Source organism: Microtus oregoni, unplaced genomic scaffold (genome assembly GCF_018167655.1).
Source record: "Microtus oregoni isolate MIOR12 unplaced genomic scaffold, Mior012 000032F_ref0000030, whole genome shotgun sequence".
Lineage (NCBI taxonomy): Eukaryota > Metazoa > Chordata > Mammalia > Rodentia > Cricetidae > Microtus > Microtus oregoni.
In genome coordinates, this window is record NW_024543091.1 from 9,419,440 (window position 1) to 9,440,716 (window position 21,277).

Below are 21,277 nucleotides of genomic sequence, written 5' to 3' on the forward strand. Positions count from 1 at the left end.
CACGCCTTCTGTTTTGTACACGGAGCGTTACAACAGCCACACCCACTTGCTTACATGGCTGTGGCTGTTCTGTACCCCACAATGACTCAGTCAAGTGGCTTCCATGTGGACTGAAATGGTGTCTAACCTGCTCCTCACATAAAAATGCTCACGTCCCGTCTACAATGAGAAAAGTAACCCAGCCAGATGAAGGGAGAGGACGGGAGGCCAGGAAGAAAGGATCAAGGAGTGTGTTCAGAGCTGGAATCTCTAGTGGGGGGGGGGGGCAGGGGAAGCTGGGTTGGGGGACACTGCTTTATCTCATGGGGTCCTTCCTCGTGGGAAGTGGGATGGCAATCCTTGGTTGTCCACTTGACTACATCTGGACTTAACTAAAACCCAACTGGCTGGACACACCAGTGAGGGATTTTCTTTCTTAAATCATTCGGGGACTGGAGAGATGACCCAGTGGTTAAGAGCACTGGCTGTTCTTGCAGAAGTTCTGAGTTTAAATCCCAGCACCCCATGGTGTCTCACAACCATCTGCAACTCTAGTTCCAGAAGCGCCAACACTTGTGACTTGATTGGACACATGCTACATATATGTGTGTGTGTGTGTGTGTGTGTGTGTGTATAGGCAAAACACACATACACATAAAATAAATCTAAACTTTTTTTAAAAACTTGAATTAAATAATTTGAAGTGGGAAGACCTACTTCTAATATGGATCTTTGGGGTGGAAAGATCATTTTTAATCTGGGCCACACTTTTTGCTGGCACCCTATAAAAAGGACACAGAAAAAGGCAGCTCTCTTCTCTTTGCCTGCTTGCTCTCACTCTGGTTAGCAAATCCATTTCTTCACTGACATTAGATCCTACCGCTTTGGGGTTCCAGTACACACTGAAGAGCAGCTGGGATATCCAGCTTCATGGGCTCAACAACTACTGGCTTCTGGGTCTTCCATTTGTAGACAGCCATTGTTGGGCTAGATGGACCTCAGCTTGTAAGCCAGTCTAATCAATCTAAAATACAGATGTATGTATGCATCCTTCTGTAAGTTCTGTCCCTCTGGAGAGCCCTGACTAATACAGCCACTGTCACACGGCGTTACTCACACCCACTCCCTAAGTTCCTATACAGGGATAGAGTCGACCAACCTCCCGTCTTTCGGAACGGGCTGCCCATGGAACAATGAAAACACGGAACTGGTAATCAAAAATGTTTTAATGATTAATGTTTAGACATTATTAACAGTGTGGGTATATCCAGATGAGCTATGCACACTTTGACAGCACACTATTGAATGTTATAGTCTTTGTACTGAAATACGTAAAGACACCTGCAAACTGGTACCTAGGATGAAGACGCACACAAATATACACATTCTAAATTTGATAAATGTAAACAGATGCTGCAACTCCTTCCAAACAGAAAACCCACAAGACTAATTAGGACCAATTGGCTCTTTATAATATGAATGTGCAAAATTAAAGCATGGTAAACTGATATTTACATAAATATCAAACCCACAATTAGTTTATACATTGTCGATCATCTGCTAAGATGTGTCGTGAGTGGTTCCATGAATTTCTTTTTTCAATGCAGAAGATATTCAAAGGCTAAACTTTCAACACTTCAAAAGAAATGACACACCCAAGAGTCCCCATCTGTATGACCACCGCCTCAGGTGCACGAGACACGATTTTAAGATAAGCAGTCTGTTACTTTTAAACAAGCGCTTTAAACCAATCTTTAGATGCTAAGCAGAAAAAAAAAAATTACAGACGCTGCCAAGCTTTACACTGAATAAGCAATCACTCCCCAGATGCCCGTTCCTTCAGGCTCTAGCTATGTCTTTAATTTTACCTCAAAATACTTAAGGTGCTTCCTGGTCTCGTGGTGAATTAGGCACATTTAAAAAGGAAGTATATGTCAAAATAGCACTACAGAAAAACAATACAAAATTTGGACCCAGGTAACCAGTTCCCCATCGTCAGTCCATGTGACCGTCACATAATGAACATCTATCTGGTCACCCTTCCTGAAAGACATTTCTCCTCTTTCCAAACAGCGGGAAGTAGAGTGGACTTCTGTCTCCTGCATATAAACACTCAGCACTTCAGAAGTGTAAAGTGGCCTGCTCACCCTCCTATAGTCACCCTGACTCAGGAGGGGGGATGGGGGGAACCAACAAGAGATATGTAAGTGTCTCAAGACATCTTTGGACCCTTTCCCCACTTCTTTAAACACACTAATAGTGGCACTCAAAATAAAAAAATAAGATCTGTTAAAAAGTTAAATTGACTGTCCCACTAGGCTTGGGCCTGTTGATGAAAAGCCACCATTATAAAACCGAAGGTGCCGTCAGATTCTGCATCTCCAGGACACTTGAGTCACACAGCGTACTCTAGCTTCAGAAATCACAGATTTGCATTTTTTTTTTTTCTAAACAGAGCTATTACAAATGAATACAAAGTTGAAACATACCCTAATTAAACTACTAAGCTTTGGGCCCTGCTTTTTTTTTTTTTAAGTCTTAAGGCATGTGTGTTTTTCTACTGTTAACAACATTGTACAAATTTACATTCACAATCACATGCATGGTCTACACTTAAAAAAAAAAAGTTTGGGTTACAGTGTTTTAAATTGTGAACCACAATTCAGCACCTATCGTGTTAGAACTAATAAGGCAACAGCAGTGTCGTATACTACAATAACACTCCCTTTCCACAGTCTAGCGCAGGGGTCGAGGAGAGCCCAGAAATGTGAGAGGTTGTTTGCCTACTTGTATAATCTGTATACATATTCTAGGGACTTTGAACTGATGAGAAAGGTCCTACGTAAATCACACTACAGTAGGCCAGACTAGTGACAGCAGCTGTTACGAGCGTCATGGCACAACTCATACTGTGCTTACAATCACACGCCGTGGTCTGCAGGGTTCGGCTCTGCCGTGTCAATCCTTCCTCTGCTTCCTCTGCTTCGCGCTGCCTTCCAGGGAAGCGAAGCTGTTGCTGTGTCCATTGACGGCAGCCATGGACCCATTCTGGTGGCCCTTCAGGTGCTCCTTCGCCCGAGAGGCCCCTTTCTTGCTGTAAGTCTGAAATGGACAAGGCAGGTGAGTGCCGGCTAACCAGGAGAACTGTACCAGGCTGCACCTAACGAGGCCTGCTTTCCTTATCTGATAAATCTTATCAAGTAATTTGTATGCTCAAATAACCATTTTCTACTGCAATCACACTTCCGTGTTTTGTTTTTTTAGGGTTAGCTTATAAATTCTCTGACTCCTAGGCCACAAGAGAAACATTTATATAGAATACATTTATATATACATTTATAAAAACATTCATATATAAACATTTATAACAATACAGAATTAATGTCCATTCTGCTTCGCCTCACAGGATCTAGATGGTGGAGCAATGGGCTGTGACTAAATTGGCTTCTCCCACTGGATAGTAGCTCCTCTAACACACAAGACATTGCTTGCCATTAATTCTTTTTTCTTATTGCCCCAGCTCCTACCTCAGCTCTCTAGTACTGAGTACTATGCTGCTAGAAACAACTAAAAAAAGGTCCTATAGTCAGGGCCCAGCACACCAGGAGTCACCAAGTCACAGGCACAGAAGAGAAACAGTGGCTGAGCCTCCACGAGGCTGTTCCACACTACTGGCCTCTCCTCAGGACCCATTTCCTTTGGCCTTCCTCCTGACCTCCTGCCCAGGTCAGTGGGGACTGAAGCCACTTGGCACTGGCCACAGAAGCAGGAGAATCATCAGTATGTGCCAGGTGGTCAGACGCCCAAGAGACAGTCTGTGAACACACACCTCTACCACATCCTGTGACCAAACTCAAGCCCCGAACTTGAGCAGTGGGCATGTAGGAAGAGTGGGACAAAATGGCAGGTTTCAATTCCATCAGAGGACTTTGATGGAAATGTCACTTAGCTCTCTAATAAGCAGGGCAGTGGGGCTGAGACTTATGACTGAAAAATCACCTCTTTATGTCTCTGCACTAGGCCAGAGGGCAGGAAAAAAAGCACCCTGCTAAACGTGGCATTTCCCACCTGAGTCCCAAGATGCCCAAGTCTCAGTATCGAGAGCAAAGTGGGCAGTTCCTCCATCCCTACAAAGGTTCCTGCAGAGCACAGGGCCAGCACCCAGCGGTGGCTTCACACAGCCCTACTGAGAGAAAGGCTGAAGGTCAGGGGTCAGCTCAGGGTGAGATTTACCTGAATATAGAAGTTTGTGAAGAGCGTGATCAGGGAGATCATGTATCCGATCTGGAAATACAACCACCCGATGGGGAAGTTACACGGCCAGATGAGTCCGCAGCTCGTCTGAATGATTGTCAGCAAAAACTGGACCTGGAGGAGCAAGGCCAGTGCTGAGCAGTAGCAAAGAACACACGGGGTTCCGGCCGGGGGACTGGGATCAGAGCACCCAGCCAAGTTTTGGAGCCAGCATTTGCTGGCCTTCGATAACACCTTTGATCCTAACCCCTGTACGTCTGTCTCCCCTCTCTCCTCAAAGCTATTAAAACACCTTTCTCCAAAATTCTGTGACTCAGCACAAAGAGATACCAGAGAGAGGAGTGAGCAGTGTGTTTTAAGGGTCACTGATTGCATGTGTCACACGTGATCTGACTGACACACTTCCTACTCCGGATGTGTTCACTCTGAAGTGGTGAAAGTTTCATGAAAACTCTTCTTGGCCACAATGCTAGTTCTGTAGCAGACTTCTGATGGGCAACCTTGAAAAACAGGTGGGCCTGCACAGAGACACACTGCAAACGTGTTAAAGGCACGTGACGACTAAAGCACCCCCAGGAGGAACAACAGGAAGGAGGCCAGCCCAGGGATATCTCAGAAATCCCACCAGCTCTGTTTCCCTCTATTTCTTCAGGCTAGTCCCCGGAGGAAAAAAACGGAGCTACGCAGACGACACAGAGCCCAGCAGGGCGTCAAGGCCCAAGGTGTTCTTCCACATTCTGTCTGCCAGTGCTGTGACTAGGCATAGCTCCATCTCTGCATCCTTCCTTCTCTGCTACCAGAGGAGGCCAGAGAACAATTACCCTTTCTCACAGGTGAGAAAAAGATTAACAAGGACCTCCTAGCAGCTGGCAGAGGTGATAATGAAACACCAAACGCAGAAGGAGCTCAAGCTTCTCAGGATTGTTATTTTTAAATTTTGAAAAATCAAGATTGATTCAGGGGGAATCTAAATTAGATTCATTTGGAACAAAGGGATGTGGCAAGCCTGGGCTGGAGGGCTCAGTTCCTGTCCCTGCAGCCAGCCTTAGCCTCCTGCCTCAATGTGTTCACCTACAAAAGGGAGAGACCATTTACTTAGCATGAGTGCTTGACATCCAGAACAAAACACGCCCGTGTGGAGACACAGTAGCATTACTAATTAGCTCAGGAAGCTTTCATGAGGGGAAGGACGGTGTACCTGTGATATACCGACAACTGGCCACAGCTTAAGAAAGAATGGTGTGAAGGATCATAGACCAGACCGTTACTGGCCTGCTTCTGCCAGGGCCCACCATGCAGGGTGCTCCTGCTCCAGGGGGCCAGAGTCATCACCTTGAACCTCAGCCAATAGGCTCACTGTCTAGGAAGCTGCAAGGGCTCTGATCTCAGCACCTTGGAAGGGCTCCCTGAAATTCTTGGCAACACAGATAAGCAGCTCTCATCTTCGTTTTGGAAATGAGAGAGCATACACAGGTACACGTGTGCACACTATGTGTGCTTATACACACACGAGTAAAAACTAAGACTGACCTGAAGGCGGGAGCTCAAGACTCGAGGCATCCCTAGTCCAGAGCAGTCTCCCCGTCCTCTAGAAACAAGAGCATTCCCGAACCTGCCTATGACAACCTGAACTGCATCAACTGGATTCAATTAAACAACAGTATGGCCTGGAAGAGGACTGTGTCCAGCAGGGAGCCAGTTCTGGGCACAGGGACGAAGTTACTCACCAGCTGCCCCTGAGTGATGTATTTTTTCCACCAGAGGTAGGGACGTATGGAAGGGACAGAGGACAAACCATAATACGAGTACATGAGGACATGGATGAAGGTGTTGAGTGTCGCACCGAAATAAGCTGCAAGAGCAAGGGGGAGGGTGCATTAGAGGTCTGTAAGGAAGAGGTGGGGGAAATCCAAGACACTTTTGGAGGTAGAGAACTTCCTCTCGACAGAGGGCAACAAACACCATAGCTATACGAACTAGTCGGACGTGTAATGAAAAGTCACTTTCCACTTGGGAGGGCCCATGACTACTTGTGCCCCAGACCTGGCACCTGCATGCGTGGCTGGCAGACCAGGAGGCAGACTTCTCCTCCCAGAGGCCTACGATGTACCATTCTCAAGACCGGGCAAGGATAAGCAATGGACAGAATGTTCTAAGAAGGCTGTTTCCATTCTTTTGCTGAGGTCTGGAGACTCTGAAGTTATGATTACTCCCCAGGACTACAGTTAGGGTTTTATTAACAGAGAATCTACAGCCAGTTCCTTCAAGATGAAAGATCTATTTTATCACAATTTCCAATTTTTAGTACAATATCATTTTTTTAAATACTTTCAGCATAACAGTAAATAATGAACCAAAGCTCCCTGCTCCTTTCAGACACACGGGGTTATATCAGTAGGCGTTTCTCCTGGCTATGACAGAAACTGGTCCTATAGCCTTGCATAGGTCGTGTATACTCTCTAGTTTTCAACGGGCCAGGTGGGGCTAGCTGTCCTGAGATACCTTGAAATGTAAAATATTCTTCAAATGTAATCAATGGAGAGCTGTCCCTAGCAGACTTCGGGATGCTTATCCGCAGGTGATGAGGGAGAAACACTAGCTCAAGAGTGTGTGAGCTCAACCCTCCCTTCTAGGTCTCACTCCTCTCCCAAGTCCAAAGGCACTGCATTTAGGAAATCTTTTCTCATTATAAACCAAAGGGAGCCGTCAGTCTCGGTGGGCAGAGTTCATCAGCAACCATGTTGGGGGGCAGGGTGTGACCCAGGAGCCCAGATCCAAAGATTCTCAAATTCCTCCATGGCAGGATAAAAAAAAAAAAAAAAAAATCACGTGACTGAGATATCTGCTGGAATCCTAAGCGAAACCTGAAGATGCACTTGACAGCACCAAACCCAACCTTAAAGAACGAGTAAGCTTGAGTGGATGCTATGGAAACCGCCCTGCTAGCCCCACTCAGTAAGAGTGTATGGGGGCTTCATGACGTGTGGTGGAGCCACGAATGTCTCGCTCACTGACGCACACCAACTGTAGGAGACAGATTCCATCACATAGCAGGCACATGCCTTCTACACTAGACAGAAGGAGGCTGTGGGAGTTGGTTCTCTCCTTCCACCACATGGGTGGTCTCAGGCCATCAGGCCTGGCAGCAAACACCTTTACCGGCTGAATTAACTTATCTGCCCACCATTCCCCGACTTCTTACTTGAACAGATCAAGACACTGGCTGCAAGAAAAAGGTTCTGTGCCCTTCGGCTACATAAACTCATTGAAAGCAACCCAGGTCCTCTTTGCAAAGTCCTTGCCCATTTCTGTGTCTTGAAGCCACTGGTTTCCTCAGACAGGTTCAGAACTTCTGGTCTTACTTTAAAGCCTTTGACCCATTTAGGATTGATTTTTGAGTGGAGCAAGAGATCTGTGTGTCCTGTTTCAGTGATTTACTCTTGGATTTCTGGGTTTTCCAGAACCATCTATTGAAGAGGCTTGTCTTTTAATTATTATTTCAATTTTAAATTAGCATACAGAGTAGCGGGTTTCATCGTGGAATCTTCATACATTTCTGTCAATGTGCTTTGTTCTCGTCTGTTCCCTTCCCCCTCCCTTAAGCTCTCTTCCTCCTCTCTCGTGATCCTTTTTCTACTTTTGTGATCTACATATGAACACATACAGATACAATTTTATATTTAGGTTCACGTATGATATACAACATGCGGTATTTCATTTCATTTTGATGTGAGGTAATCTTTTTCCACATGCTGAAAATGTGTCTCTGCCAAGGCGCCTTCTGAGGGGTCTAATACAGCTTTGAATCGCAAGCAGCTAGGTTGGAGAGGCTAGGCGGGACCCCCAGGCAGAGACAGGAACTCTGGGAAGGAATCAGCAAGGCAGAGACTTGCCAGGCAGACACTGAGTGAGCGAGACGCACCATGCACCATAATGAACAGAGGCAACGATCTACGTGGCAGAACACAGATGAACAGAAATGGGTTAAGTTTTTAAGAGCTAGTTGGGAAGAAGTCTAAGCTAAGGCAAGTCATTCCTATTTAACAGCAAGTCTCTGTGATACTATTTGGGAGCTGGCGGTCTAAAAAAAAGCCCGGCTACATCCAGTCGCCTCTATTTTCCTACAAATGCCATGATTTTTATCTGTATAAAATTCCACTGTGCACCATATATTTTCATCTGTGTTGGCCACCCAGGCTGGTTCCATTTGTTGGCTCTGGTGAAGAGAGCAGCAGTAACCCTGGATGTGTGTGTATCTCTGTGGTACACAGACTCGGAGTCCTTGGCTAGTTACCCAAGAGCAGTACAGCAGGATCGTAGGGCAGTTTTAGATTCCTTCTCTTGATAATTATTCTGACCAGAGCAAGACAGGCTCTCAAAGCAGTTTCAATTTGCATTTTCCTGATAGCTAAAGGACACTGAGCGCTTTTAAAAAGTATTTATCGGGCATTTGCGTTTCCTTTAATGAACTGTGTGTTGAATTCAATGGTCCATTTACTAATGAATGATTTGTGGGGTTTGGGGTTTGTCTTTTCAAAAAACAATGACGGTTTCTGCTGACACCTTTGTCAAAGCTTATGTGGTAGCTGTGTGTTTTCTGGTCTTGTAGTCTACGCTTTAGTCTATATGTCCCCTTTGGTGCCAGTACCAAACTGCTCTTGTTACTATGGCTCTGTGGGATAATTTGGGACTGGACCTTGCGATATCTTTAACACTGCTCTTTCTGCTTAGGATTACTAAGTCTACTATATGTTACAAGAAAGTAGAAAGGAGGGGACCAAAAAGGGTTAAAAGGAACATGAGAGGGTAGTGGGAGGAGGGACAAATGAGAAAAAATATAATGATTTGAAAATGTCACAATGAAACCCTTTACAGTGTAAACAACAACAACAACAATAATAATAATAAATAGAAAAAGAAAAAAGCCTGAACACAAATTCAAACGCTTAATCTGGAAATTCACAGAGACAACATCTTCCCTGAGTATCTAAGCTTCTGGTCTGCCTCTGTCACATGTCCCCCAACACCCTAGTACTTACAATGGCCACAGGGAACCCAGTTCATCACAAACCACCAGATGTTGAACATGGTGGCGTGGTGGTAGACATGAAGGACTGTTATCTGGTGGTTGTTCTTGCGGAGGATGAAGAAAAAGGTGTCCATGAATTCTATGAGTTTGGAGAAGTAGTACCACCACAGGACACGGATGACCTAAAAGCAAAGGGTTTATGGTTTATAAAATCTCCAGCGCTTTTCTGGAATGTCACCTGTGACATGTCGTACACAAAAATAAAGCTAGCGAGTCCACTGGTTCCTGATGCCTTCCAGAGCCTGGGCTCCAGCCACTGTTGGGCGCCTTTAATGGATGAACATGCTATCCTGGGAACCCTGAAAACAGCAGCAGGGAATGCCTTCAAAGAGCTCTGGAACTCTCGCACACTCTTAACAAGAACAGGAAAGTGCACACCTGCAATCCCAGGACTAGGAGGCAGAAGCCAGAGAATTGAGAGGTCAGGATCATCTTAGCCAAGCAGAATTTGAAGATATAAAAGACCCTATCTCAAAGTGAAGCTAAATCCAAACGAAAACACCAACCGGTATGTCCAGAGGTAATGTAGGCCATGCTGAACTTTGACTGTCAGCTGAAAACTCCGGTTCTCAGAGTGGAAGCTGGATTTTATTGTTACTGTCACAACCCAGAGGGCTTATTCTATGTTATTATAAAGTCACTTACAAGAGTGACTTTAAATCTGAACGATCTCTTTTGTGTATGTCTGAAACCCAGTAAATACAATCTTCTCTCGTCAACTGCTCACAAGAGCTTCTTCAGAGAGGGAGAGGCCTAAGTTCTTCATTCTGTTTATGCCTTTTCTGTTCAAATCTTCATACCACACATCCAGCACTTCCTTCTTTTCCTCTTCAAAATGTCAACAGAAACGATTACGATGGAGAGGGTATGGTCTTCTTCATCTTTTGTATAAGTTCTTTATTGAAAAACCAAAAACACCCAGACACACCCACCCACCCCCACCTCTTAAACAGTACCTTCATGTCTGCCTCTCCTGCGGAGTGTGTTCCCTGACAGAAGAAGTTGTATCTGCCTTCCCACACACCTGTCACCAGCTAAAACAGAGAAGAACAAGTCGTTACTGTATCAGGGCCCTGTTCAACTTCATCAGTTTGCGAAAAGTTACTTGTGGCTACACTGGCGAGTTTGCTCAAAGTAAAACAGTCATTCTAACCCTTGCTGCTTCCCCTTCATTCACTCAGGAAGGTTGAAGAGGAGCGTGAAGTCACTCCCAGGCTGCTGCCTTCACAAACTCCCTCCACCTGGTGGCTCAGCCAGCACAGGCCAGTCCAAGATGTCATCCTGTCTCTTTATGCACGTTCCCTAAACCTGGACTCTCCAAACCTGAGGGCACTCTCATGGGAGTGTGCCAGTCACCGGCTATTCAGGGAATGGGGGCACAGCAATTTGGAGTTCAAACAAGTCCATAAATTGCCAGTACCAAGACCACTGGACTGGAACTACACTTTAAACACTAAGAGCAATGTAGTACATTCTTCTTATTCCTTGCCACTTTCTGTTCTGTTGCTGGGTCATCCTCTGTACTCACAGATTAGCCATCTGCAGACAGCTGTGGCAGCACAGAAGGACCCCAGAACTGGGGTGCAAGCTTCTGCTGGTCCTGCAGTTTTCACTGGCTCCCTTATAGAACCCGTTTCCTCACCAGTGAGACGAGTGACCTATGATGAGACCTTAAGATCTGCTCTAGTGGTCGGGATAAGAAGTTTATTTTAATTACTCTCTTTCCACGGTGCCCACCTGCTATGTTCCTAACACCCATGGGATGCCATTTGTCTATGAAAACCACAGCTCCAAGTGTGTTTACTTTCTTCTACAGTCTAGAACAACCTTGAGTGTTCCTGATGATCACAGAATGCCAGGTGCTGAGGCGGCATGCTTTAGGTCTCATCTCAAGCAAGCTTGAGACACACAAGGACCCAGTCACCTGCTAAGTGTGTACCCCCGTCCAGCGCCACCAGCAGCATCCAGGACCCTTGAGGAATGCACTCTTGAACTACCCCACCTCTTCAGAATTTAAAACCTAGATCATGGGGTCACAAATTCTTCGGACTCTAATGATGTTGCTTCAAAGTATTGTCCCCCAGCAGCAGAACTGACGCCACCCAGGAACCTTTAACAGTCTTGGGCCCTATCCTAGATCTCCTGACTCTGAAATGTATGGACAGAAAGCCCGATGTGGGGTATGTGTGTAGGAAGAGAGGAGGGGTCATAGGTTGAAGTAATGATCCTCCTGCCTCCACCTTGAGTGCTATGATTTTACCAGTATTTGAATAGGTGATTCTCACGACATGAAATCTGGAACAACTGTGGGTGCCAATGAGGCTGCATAGCATGATCACCCTGGGAGCTTTTAAAGAATTATTAATCCCTGGCCTCACCCTGACTATGAAACAGAACCTCAAGGGGCCTCTCGTAAAGTTCTCAAGAGAATTCAGTGTGTGGTTGAGACTGTAAGCTGGTGGTCTCGGGATACTGATCTCAGTGAGAGAGTGCTGGAGGGATGGGGTAACTGAGAACCAGGATCTAGGGGGCTCAAGGCCCATTGCCCTTGAGACAACTGCTCAGCCTGGTGAACATACAGATGCCTACAGTGAGCAGCACGCTTGGATAAGGCTAGGAAGACACACGGTCGTATTTCCATCCAATTGGATGTGAGAAATAAATGCCAAGCGTGGTACGCTCGCACGGGTGCTGAGTTTAATGTCTGATGTTTCTTTTAACTTCCCTTCTGCTGTTTTCCGTTTGTAACCTTCTCCACATGAAAACATTCAGAGTTTATAGGTCAAAGAACAGCACAGGATTCTGAATAGCGTCACACAGCGACTGAGCGCTATGGGCTGGGAAGGTCGGACAGGGAGAACTGTGGTTTTCACTGCCCGAGTGAGGGTGGACGAAATTCTCTCTAGAGGTTTTCTGTCCAAGTTTTTAATAATTTCTATGCTAGTCTTCATAGCAGACCACAACCCAATACTATTTTCTCTAGACCGGCACCATGAGGTAGCATCCTAGGCGTGGATGTATTTTTGATCTCACCTCATCTTTCAAGGACAGTTAAGTCCGTCATTCACAGACCTTTTAGAACTTCAAAGACTCAAGATACAAAGCCTGAGGACTATTCCTAAGAGCCATTAAGATGGTTCACACATTTGTTTGCTGGGACGTGTGTGCTTCTGCACCTGGCAAAAGTGAGCGTTTTAAGTGAGGAAACAGACTCAGAAATGACATGGGGACCTCCCTCGGCAGTTCTAGGCCCCTCTGTCTTTTGGCCTGTCTCTGGGTTCCTGACTAGTCTCTCCATGGAGGATGCTGGGGGAAATTAGACCTTTACCTATATCCAGCCCTCCTTAGCAGAAATCTGATTTATAACCAACCAGAAGCCATTCTGAATCCAAAGGTACCCATTTCCTCTACAGCACAGCAGGTCACTTAGGGTGGTATTATGAATGGAGGCACATTGGTAGGTGGCTTTCAATCAGAAATCTCGGGTCCAGAGCATGAGGAAGCCTGTGAAGAAACTTTCACACCCACGCCCTTCAGAAGTGTTTTTCCTTCTTATGATCATGGACACAGCTGAAGGCACTCCCCTGTTTATGCATAAGGACCATTTGGGCATACTTGACAAATCGTTAGCACAGAGCAAACAGGCTAACCCAAAGCGGGTATGCCTGGCATCTCCTGAGTGCCAGCCCCCGCCCTCTTATACTGGAGGTCCTTTTTTTTTTTTTAAACAGTTCATACAGTAAAAAGGGACAGGAATAAGGAGACAGAACATTACATGAGGAAGCCGGGTGCAGAGCCTTTGGGTAGGTACCACGTAAGTCTGATAGGACTCTAGCCAAACGTGTGCTTTGTCTGCTTCTGGAACTTGAGAATCTACAACTAAGGTGGAAACAGGAGCCCCTGCCAGTGTCCTCTGCCTAGGTTAAAACTCTCCAGCCAACCTACTTCAGTCTTGCTTTGCAAAGCCTGGCTTTAATCAAGGACTTGTAAGGCAGGACGTGATGGCACACCTTTAATCCCAGCACTTGGGAGGCAGAGGCAGGAGGATCTCTGTTATAGGCCAGCCAAGTCTACAAAAAGAGACCCTATCAAGAAATAAAGAAAGGAAGGAAGAAAGGAGGGAGGGTTAGCTCTGAGGAGTCTGCAGAATCAGTTCTCAGGCCTCCTCTCTGGCAAAGGCATTCCTTCCCTCCCTCCTGGGTGAGGAAAGAGAAGGAGTTTGGACTGCGATCCCCCTCCTCTATGTGCAATCCTCCCAGGAGAGCTTTAGCTTCATTGAAGGACGTACTAGCCCCTTATAATCCCTAAGTAGAGTGTTCCGAACAAGGAACTCCAGTTGTAAGGGAACAAAATGTCACCAATTTTGGACAGCAAGCCAGCATTGTCCAACCTACAATTGTGCACCCCAACCTAAAACCACAAATGTAGTGACAACATTAGGTTGTTTTGTACTGGGGGGGGGGGTGTTAATGATTTCATGGTGTGAACTTTGTAGATGGCAAAGTCTTGTCACAATGTCAAAAGGCTGGGCACACCTAGCAGAGCTTTCTTACAAATACTGGTCTCTCCAGTTGAGCCAACTTCTCTACACCCTCCTTAAGAAGGCAGAGAGCAAAAACCCTTTTCAAAGTATTCTGGGAAACAAAATAACTTTCTCCAATCCTGTTTCCCACAATAACGTTTATCTATTTTAGGAAAGCCTGAACTAAAAGAACAAGAAGACAGTTTGGAATATACTTCTTTTTTTTTTTTTTAAACTTTTTTTTTTTTTTTTTTTTTTGGTTTTTTCGAGACAGGGTTTCTCTGTGGCTTTGGAGCCTATCCTGGAACTAGCTCTGTAGACCAGGCTGGCCTTGAACTCACAGAGATCCACCTGTCTCTGCCTCCCAAGTGCTGGGATTAAAGGCGTGCGCCACCACCGCCCGGCTGGAATATACTTCTAAAGCTACTGCTCTCTGGCCACATCAGCGCCCCAGTCAAGGCAGAACTCAGAGGTGCCGAGGGAGGTGCTTAACGGCTCCCAATTACAGAGGACAGAAGGCTGCAGAGCCCTGACACACTGCATCCTCCACTTTTCCAACCGAGACCACGATTTTCAAAGCACAGTTCAAACAAAAGGCAGTACGAACTCCTGGCCACCTGGTCCAAGACAGAAGCCACCCAGCTTGGATACACAGCTACACGATTCTACCAATGTCACCAACCAGGAAAGTTAAGCTTCCCCCCCCCCCCCCCTACCCCCGAGCTGTAGTTTGTATTCGAGTTCTTCCATAATCTTTAGGACACTTGGAGGAAGACACTCATCTCCTACAACCCCAGCAATGCTAATATGGGATGCTTATCTGGGACATTCAACCAACACTTTTGTTTCAAAGTTTAAAAAGAATACATAGGTTAAATCGTAACTTCAGAAGCATGACCTCAGCCAGAGGAGACTTCGTTTTGTTTTGAGACGGGGTTCCATGCGCCTCAGGCTTGCCTCAGACCCAGATGTATGGAAGCCCAGCACTGGCGGGGAAATAAAGAATAAGCTTGGGTGTTGTGTTAAACCAGACCTGTCTTCTCAGGAATAATTTTTTTTTACATGATATTTTAAATGTTCTGATGTTGGAAAGATCATTTGAGCACACTTTTCACCAACATACAGTTCTACACACAACTGCTAGAGAAAAAGACATACTCAAAAAGTAATCGTTTGTAACCTGTAATTTATATCTGATTATTAAATAGGGTAACAATGTGGTGCTGGAATGTGGCTTTTCTGTGTTGCTATACAAGGACAGCTTCTGTGGCACAAACAAGCAAAATGAGCAAGGGAACAAAGTAGAGGGAACCTGTTCATTACAGGTGTCTGTGAGTCTGGGCTGGGGTGGGATGAGATGTTGATGGGGGGTACTACGAAAGCCCTCCAATTGGGGACAGATACTGAAGAGGTTAAGGGGCAGGGAGGAAGAATCAAGGGGCTGGGGCTGGGGCTGGGGTTTAGGCAGAGCTGAACAGGACAGCCTGAGTCCAGAGTGTATCTTCCCGAAGAGAAGCAACCCTGGGGTGACCAAAGACGGCGAAGGCACTGTACGGCTGTGACCCTGCCTCCCTGACAGCGGCTGCTGAGTCCAGGATCAGTGTGTGAAGAACAGCCTGAGCAAGATGAACATGCCCTTTGAGACTCCATCAAACTACACAATTAGATCCTCTCTGTGCAGGGCAGCAGAGGTCGGAGGCATAATGGGAAAAGAGCAGACACATCAAAACAGCTTCACCTTAGAACAGAGTGGCTGCCTGTGAGAGACACCTCCTGCAACACTGTAACAAAGGGGCAGAAGTCGCTTTGATAGCTTGCTGCTGCGCTGACAGGGAAATGCAGCTCCAGTTGGCGCAGAAACAGAGAATAAGGGAAAGCCACTTGATATCAGGAAGGCAGGGTTTGTTTTTGTTTGTTTTGTTTTTTTATTGGTTCCTTTCACCTCACAAAAAGCAACTTGAAGGAGAAAGTGTTTATCCTGGCATTCCCTCCTTGGTCAGTCGGAGCAGCTTGCTCCACTCTGGAAGCAGGGAAGGGAAGGTCATCACTCATCTACGTCCCTCCCTCCCCACCGCCCCAATTCAGGTCAGGGATGTTGCCATCCACTGTCAGGATGGGTCTCCCCTGCCCCCACGTAAACCTCTCCATAAACATGTGGAAAAGCAGGCTTCATTAATGCCCTAGGTGGTCCCTAATCCAATCCAAAAGCTGACATTTAGAATTTACCACCATGGGGTTCTCACCGGGAACCCTGACATGGATAGTTTGTAAGAGCCCGTTCATAACACCGAGGAACAAGGCAAATGGTTTCTCTTCTACAGTTTGGAGCGTTATTCAGATCTTCACCACTGTCTGGGATGTCAGCTAGTGCAGTGCCTTCCTCAAACCTAAAACACCCAATACTTTCAAACTAATACATTCTACATCTCAAATACACTCAAAAACCAGGAAAATCTGACGTTTTTCCAGGCTACCAGCATTAGGTCAATGAGATAACTGAAAGTACAACCCCTTTTCTCCTTTTACCTCCGCCCCCACCAAATGCACAGACTATAAATATACCTATATGCCTTCTACATTCTGAGCCAGTTTCGCTTTTCAAACTGATTCGGCCTTTACTTCACCCCTTTCACCGTTTCTGCGGCTCCTCCTCTGTGCCCCCATCACCCCTTCTGTTCAGACTTCGCTTTCCTTTACCCAGCCATTCCTTCTTGCGCTGATGTGGAACTTGTCAAGGCAGAAACCTATTTGCTCTAAAAATTCTTTACAGCCGCAAATATGTCAATAAGCAGGAAGGTAACTAGAGATGGATATGCGCCACGCTGCACCCCACGGGCTTCATGACGCCCTCAGCTTAGTGGCTAAGGTTTCACAGCTGCCCTACTGTGTCTTCTTAGTCAATGGAATACAAATGCTAGTTCCAGAAAACAAAAACCAAAAACCTGGAACTGAACTGAAATCCCAAGCTTGACAAGGGACACACTACAGTCCTATCACTGATGAAGAACTGAACAACAGCAATCACACACAATGATCACGCTGGAGCGATGCAAGCACAGGCTTATCCGTCACGCATAAGTGATCAGAATATACATTCACAACCTGATTTAATACATAACAGCTGCCTGTTGTGTGCTGCCCCTCACGTCCTGCCAGCTTAGGAACTAAGGGCGGGCTTTCCCTCTGTGTGTTTCTCACATCTCTTCCCTATACATGGGCTGAGACAGTGCTCAACAAACTCCCTCATCCTCACCACACTGCCAGAGGAAGAGCTGGGCTTTTGATCACCGGGGCTGTCCAGGAGCCCCTCATCAGATGCACAGACTGTCAGCTTATCCAGCAATTTTCTTCTCTTCTTTACTCCAGAGATGTTTGTACACACAGCTAAGGTGCATAATGGCTAAGTCGCTGGGGCTTGTGAAACATGAAACAGCCCCTAAGGCAAACACTCAGGTTCTCTAAAACTCAATCACCTTATATTATTAAATTATTTTTCTAGAACATATTACGTCCAACATTAAAGTCTATAGAGGGTTCCTTACAGAAATGACTCTATTGTCTTTAATTATGTGAGACATGTTTGCTCTGGAACCTGCAATCTGCCCAGGACTGGGGCCAGGAGTCACGCCCATGCACGGTCCCTGCCTCCAGGTCTCTAATCTCCATCCCGGAGGCTAAGTTGCCTTGGTTCTGGAATGGTTCAGAGAAAAGAAAAACCGTTTCTCTGAGTGTTAAACAAACATGAAGCGGTGCTAGCGCTGTTCTCATCCCATCACACTATCTACACCGTGGGAGAGCGAGGCACACACGAGGGGTCAGCTCTTCCAGCTGTGTCTCTTCCGGAGGTCATGGGAGTGTCTACTAACTCACATCCCCGCTCAGTGTGAGCCATGAGGTCACCACCGCAGTTCACCATCTGCCTCATCCTCTTCTCTACAAACCCCTGAAGAATAAAAGCCATAATAAGAGAATCCAAAGATGTCCATTTTGTGTATAGACAGGAATTCTCTGTCCAAGGGGATTTAGGAACAGGTTAATGTGGGCCTGGAGAACAGAGTCCTGCCCAAAGACGCAAACTCTGCTTACCAATAGAGGACAGTTTCCCCCTTCCTTCCTGGCTGCACAGCCTGGGCTTACCAATAAAGGACATTTTCCTCACCCTTCCTTCCTGGCTGCACAGCCTGGGCTTACCAATAGAGAAAAACTTCTCCCTTCCTTCAGGCTGTATTATTATCTCTTGCAAAATAGGGAGAAATAAAATGTTGCATCTGATTATTTGCCTTTGAAGGCAAAGCACTTCATTTGAACACTCTAGTCATGTAAAAGAAATTATTGGGCCTGAACTCGGTCACATGGACCATTAGAATTCTAAATGAGGATCTTACCATTCACGTGTCTTTTAAAGGCTTTTAAAATCAGCTATACTGATGGTGTATAGTCATGTAAAAGTATCCTCGTGTTAACGCTGTGCCATGTACAATGAATATACACAGCAAAACTTCAACAACAACACTTGTGAGATCCGACAAGTTACCAGGTCAGAACAAAGGCTGAGCTGCCACAGAACTTACCAGAGCACCACCCACTTCCTTCCTCCTGCACCTCCACATGAGAAACAAGCATTTAGTAAGCACTTAATAATAAGATGCCCACAGCTCTGCTTTTCACATTTTGTTCACTTTCCAGACGGTATTCTGCACGCATACAAATGTTTTTGGAGGATATTTAGTTTAGTTCTGAATGCCCCATGAAACATGAGGGACCAAAGAATCAATAGCAAAGGCTTCTACTTTAGGTATTCTGTACCAACAACTTTTTCTGTGTGTGTGTGTTAAAGATCAATTTTTTTTTTTTTTTTTAAATATTTATTTATTTATACAATATTCTGTCTGTGTGTATGTCTGCAGGCCAGAAGAGGGCACCAGACCTCATTACAGATAGTTGTGAGCCACCATGTGGTTGCTGGGAATTGAACTCAGGACCTTTGGAAGAGCAGGCAGTGCTCTTAACCACTGAGCCATCTCTCCAGCCCGTTAAAGATCAATTTTATAACCTCCTCCAAATGCATTTATAGACTAGCTGCCCAGTTGTCTCGCTGAGCGAAGCAGGTGCCTCTCCTCACTTAGGGACAACTGAGAAGAGCAGCACCAGGACAGCACAGAGGACGGAAGCCCTCGTCAGTGACTGACCTACCTCATAGAACATATAGAGAGACAGCAAGGTGAGTCCAATGTTATACACCACGAGAATTCTCCGGCAAGAGAATGGCTGCTTATTCTTCATGTATTTTGGTCCCAGCCACACAATGAGTAAATAAATGACAGAGCAGACAAACGTAGGAATGTAATTGTCCAGAAGAAACCATCCTTTCACCCTTGTATCTGAAAAACACCGGAAGAAAACCATTTGGTGATTAGTAAGGTACAAATAAGAAAACCCACCCTCAAAGTCTCATGACACTAACGTCGCATTTAGTCTGCACAATGCAGAATCATAGAGACACACATCAAGCAAGGCAAAAGCTTTTTGATACGGGTTTAGCATGATTTATTACTTGTGTTTTTGCTAGGTAAAATAGTAAAATAACATGCTTTCAAAGCACCTGAAAGAAACTTAAAGCTAAATCATGTTTATTATGTTTATTGAATTAACATGGAGTCAGGTGGGCAGCCTGCACTAAAAAGCCCTTCAGCCCAGTGAGTGCCCAGCATGTGCAGGCCCGAGCTCTCTGCCCCGTAGCCAGGTTAGGGACACTATGCCAAACGACAAGGCCAGCAGTAGAGGGTCAATGGATAAAAATAATGAAATGCTATTGGCTCAGCCATGAGCAGACAGGGATGATGTAAGATACTTAGAGCACCCTAGGAACTTGAGACCATGCTGACTCACGGGGGCTTCCTGTGTAAAAGAGGACACTCCACTCTAACCCTCTCCCCTAGGCCCACGGACCTGCTAGTACTGCCTACGGCCCTGTCCTCTGACTGGACTGTAATGCTTGTCTCCTGCACTATTTTTTGCCTTGATCTCACAGGGAGGAGGAAAATGCTCAATAAAACACACGCTCCCTTTGGGGAACTAAGTGCCAGTCTTCCTTCTGGCAGATACTCTGAGCCTTCCCAGTGTTGTCTTTCTTTCTTTGGCTCCAGCTAGAGATGCTGCCTCCACATCTTGCCCACCAGTTATGCTTGAGTGGTGGTGGATGGTACTGGCAAGTTCTCAGAAGTCCTGCAGGGAAGTAGCTGCAACAAAGGCAATCCCAACGCCTTCTGTTCTCAGCTCTGCCCCTTAACAGTCTGTTCGGAAAGAGTAAGTTACCACTTCCCAGCTAACATCTTTTGTGTGTACATCTATATTATAAACATAATGAATATACATATTTACCTACAAATTTGCCATGTCCACTTACTTCAAAGTCCAGTCTAGTGCCTTGCTCTTTTGTATAGTATATTTTTAGCAAGTATCCATCCCCATCTCCCAGGGTACCCATAGCAGCTGGTCCAACCCCCGGCCCTAGGTGAAGAGTTCCCCAGGACCCAGCTGATCATGGTAGCTCACTGCTCTGTGTGGTGGCCAGTTGGGAAATGGGATGTGGGACAGTTGTGACCACTAAGCTTTGAGGTGAAACCCCCTTTCTTCTTCAGCTCATGCAATGGACAAATGTCTTCTAGTGTTGGATGTACAGCCTGGAGCTGCTGCAACCATACAGGTAGCCACCCTGAGGACTGAGCTGCCCAGACGCGGGTGGCAAAATGGACAAACACAGAGAACAGGGTTCTTGGTTACTATCCTAGAACCCTTGAAATCGCACAGCAGTTACTCTTCCTTGCAAAGTAGGATCATCATTTTTATTGTTATTTCAGAAAATAGATTTTATCTATTTATGTTCGTTTGTTTTTTGCCGGGCAGTGGTGGTGCTTTATCCCAGCATTTAATCCCAGCAGAGCAGAGGCAGGAGGATCTCTGTGAGTTCGAGGTCAGCTTGGTGTACAGAGCAAGTTCCAGGATAGGTTTCAAAGCTACACAGAGAAACCCTGTCTCAAAAAATAAAACAAAACAAATTGAATATTTTTTTTTTTTTTTTTGTCTCTCATAGCCAAGGCACCAATGTCTCGACACAGGCTGGTGCAGACACAATTAACTCTCCTTTTTCTTTGTTTCCCACTGTACAGCTTGGTATGTCTTGGAACTTGTTACTCGCTTGTGCTCCCCTCAAACACCTGAGTCTCCTGTTTCAGCTTCCTGCGTGCAGGAGTGCAGGCTTGTGCCACCACTGCCAACATAACTTTCTTGTTTGTTTGTTTGACCACCCTCTTGCTTAACCTGTTCCTAATGAATGGGAGACGAGCTGATGCCCGGTCTTGACAATTCCGCAATGAGCATCCTTCATGTATCTTTGCATAACTGATCAAGAATCACTGCAGGATAACAGCTTA

General features: G+C 45.8%; 1 protein-coding gene across 3 annotated transcripts in view; it reads right to left on the reverse strand.

Moving 5' to 3' along the window:
• Positions 1 to 1,187: 1,187 nt before the first annotated feature.
• The window catches only part of Elovl5 (ELOVL fatty acid elongase 5), a 69,018-nt gene continuing 48,928 nt past the window's right edge, over positions 1,188 to 21,277 (reverse strand). For all 3 annotated transcript variants that reach the window (XM_041679800.1, XM_041679801.1, XM_041679802.1), the window contains exons 3-8: positions 19,038 to 19,225; positions 10,279 to 10,356; positions 9,273 to 9,444; positions 5,961 to 6,085; positions 4,213 to 4,347; positions 1,188 to 3,081 (exon numbers count right to left, since the gene is read on the reverse strand). In XM_041679800.1, coding sequence (XP_041535734.1) covers positions 2,938 to 3,081; positions 4,213 to 4,347; positions 5,961 to 6,085; positions 9,273 to 9,444; positions 10,279 to 10,356; positions 19,038 to 19,225 — 842 coding nt within the window. In that variant the 3' untranslated portion in view covers positions 1,188 to 2,937. The remainder of the gene's footprint in view (positions 3,082 to 4,212; positions 4,348 to 5,960; positions 6,086 to 9,272; positions 9,445 to 10,278; positions 10,357 to 19,037; positions 19,226 to 21,277) is intronic.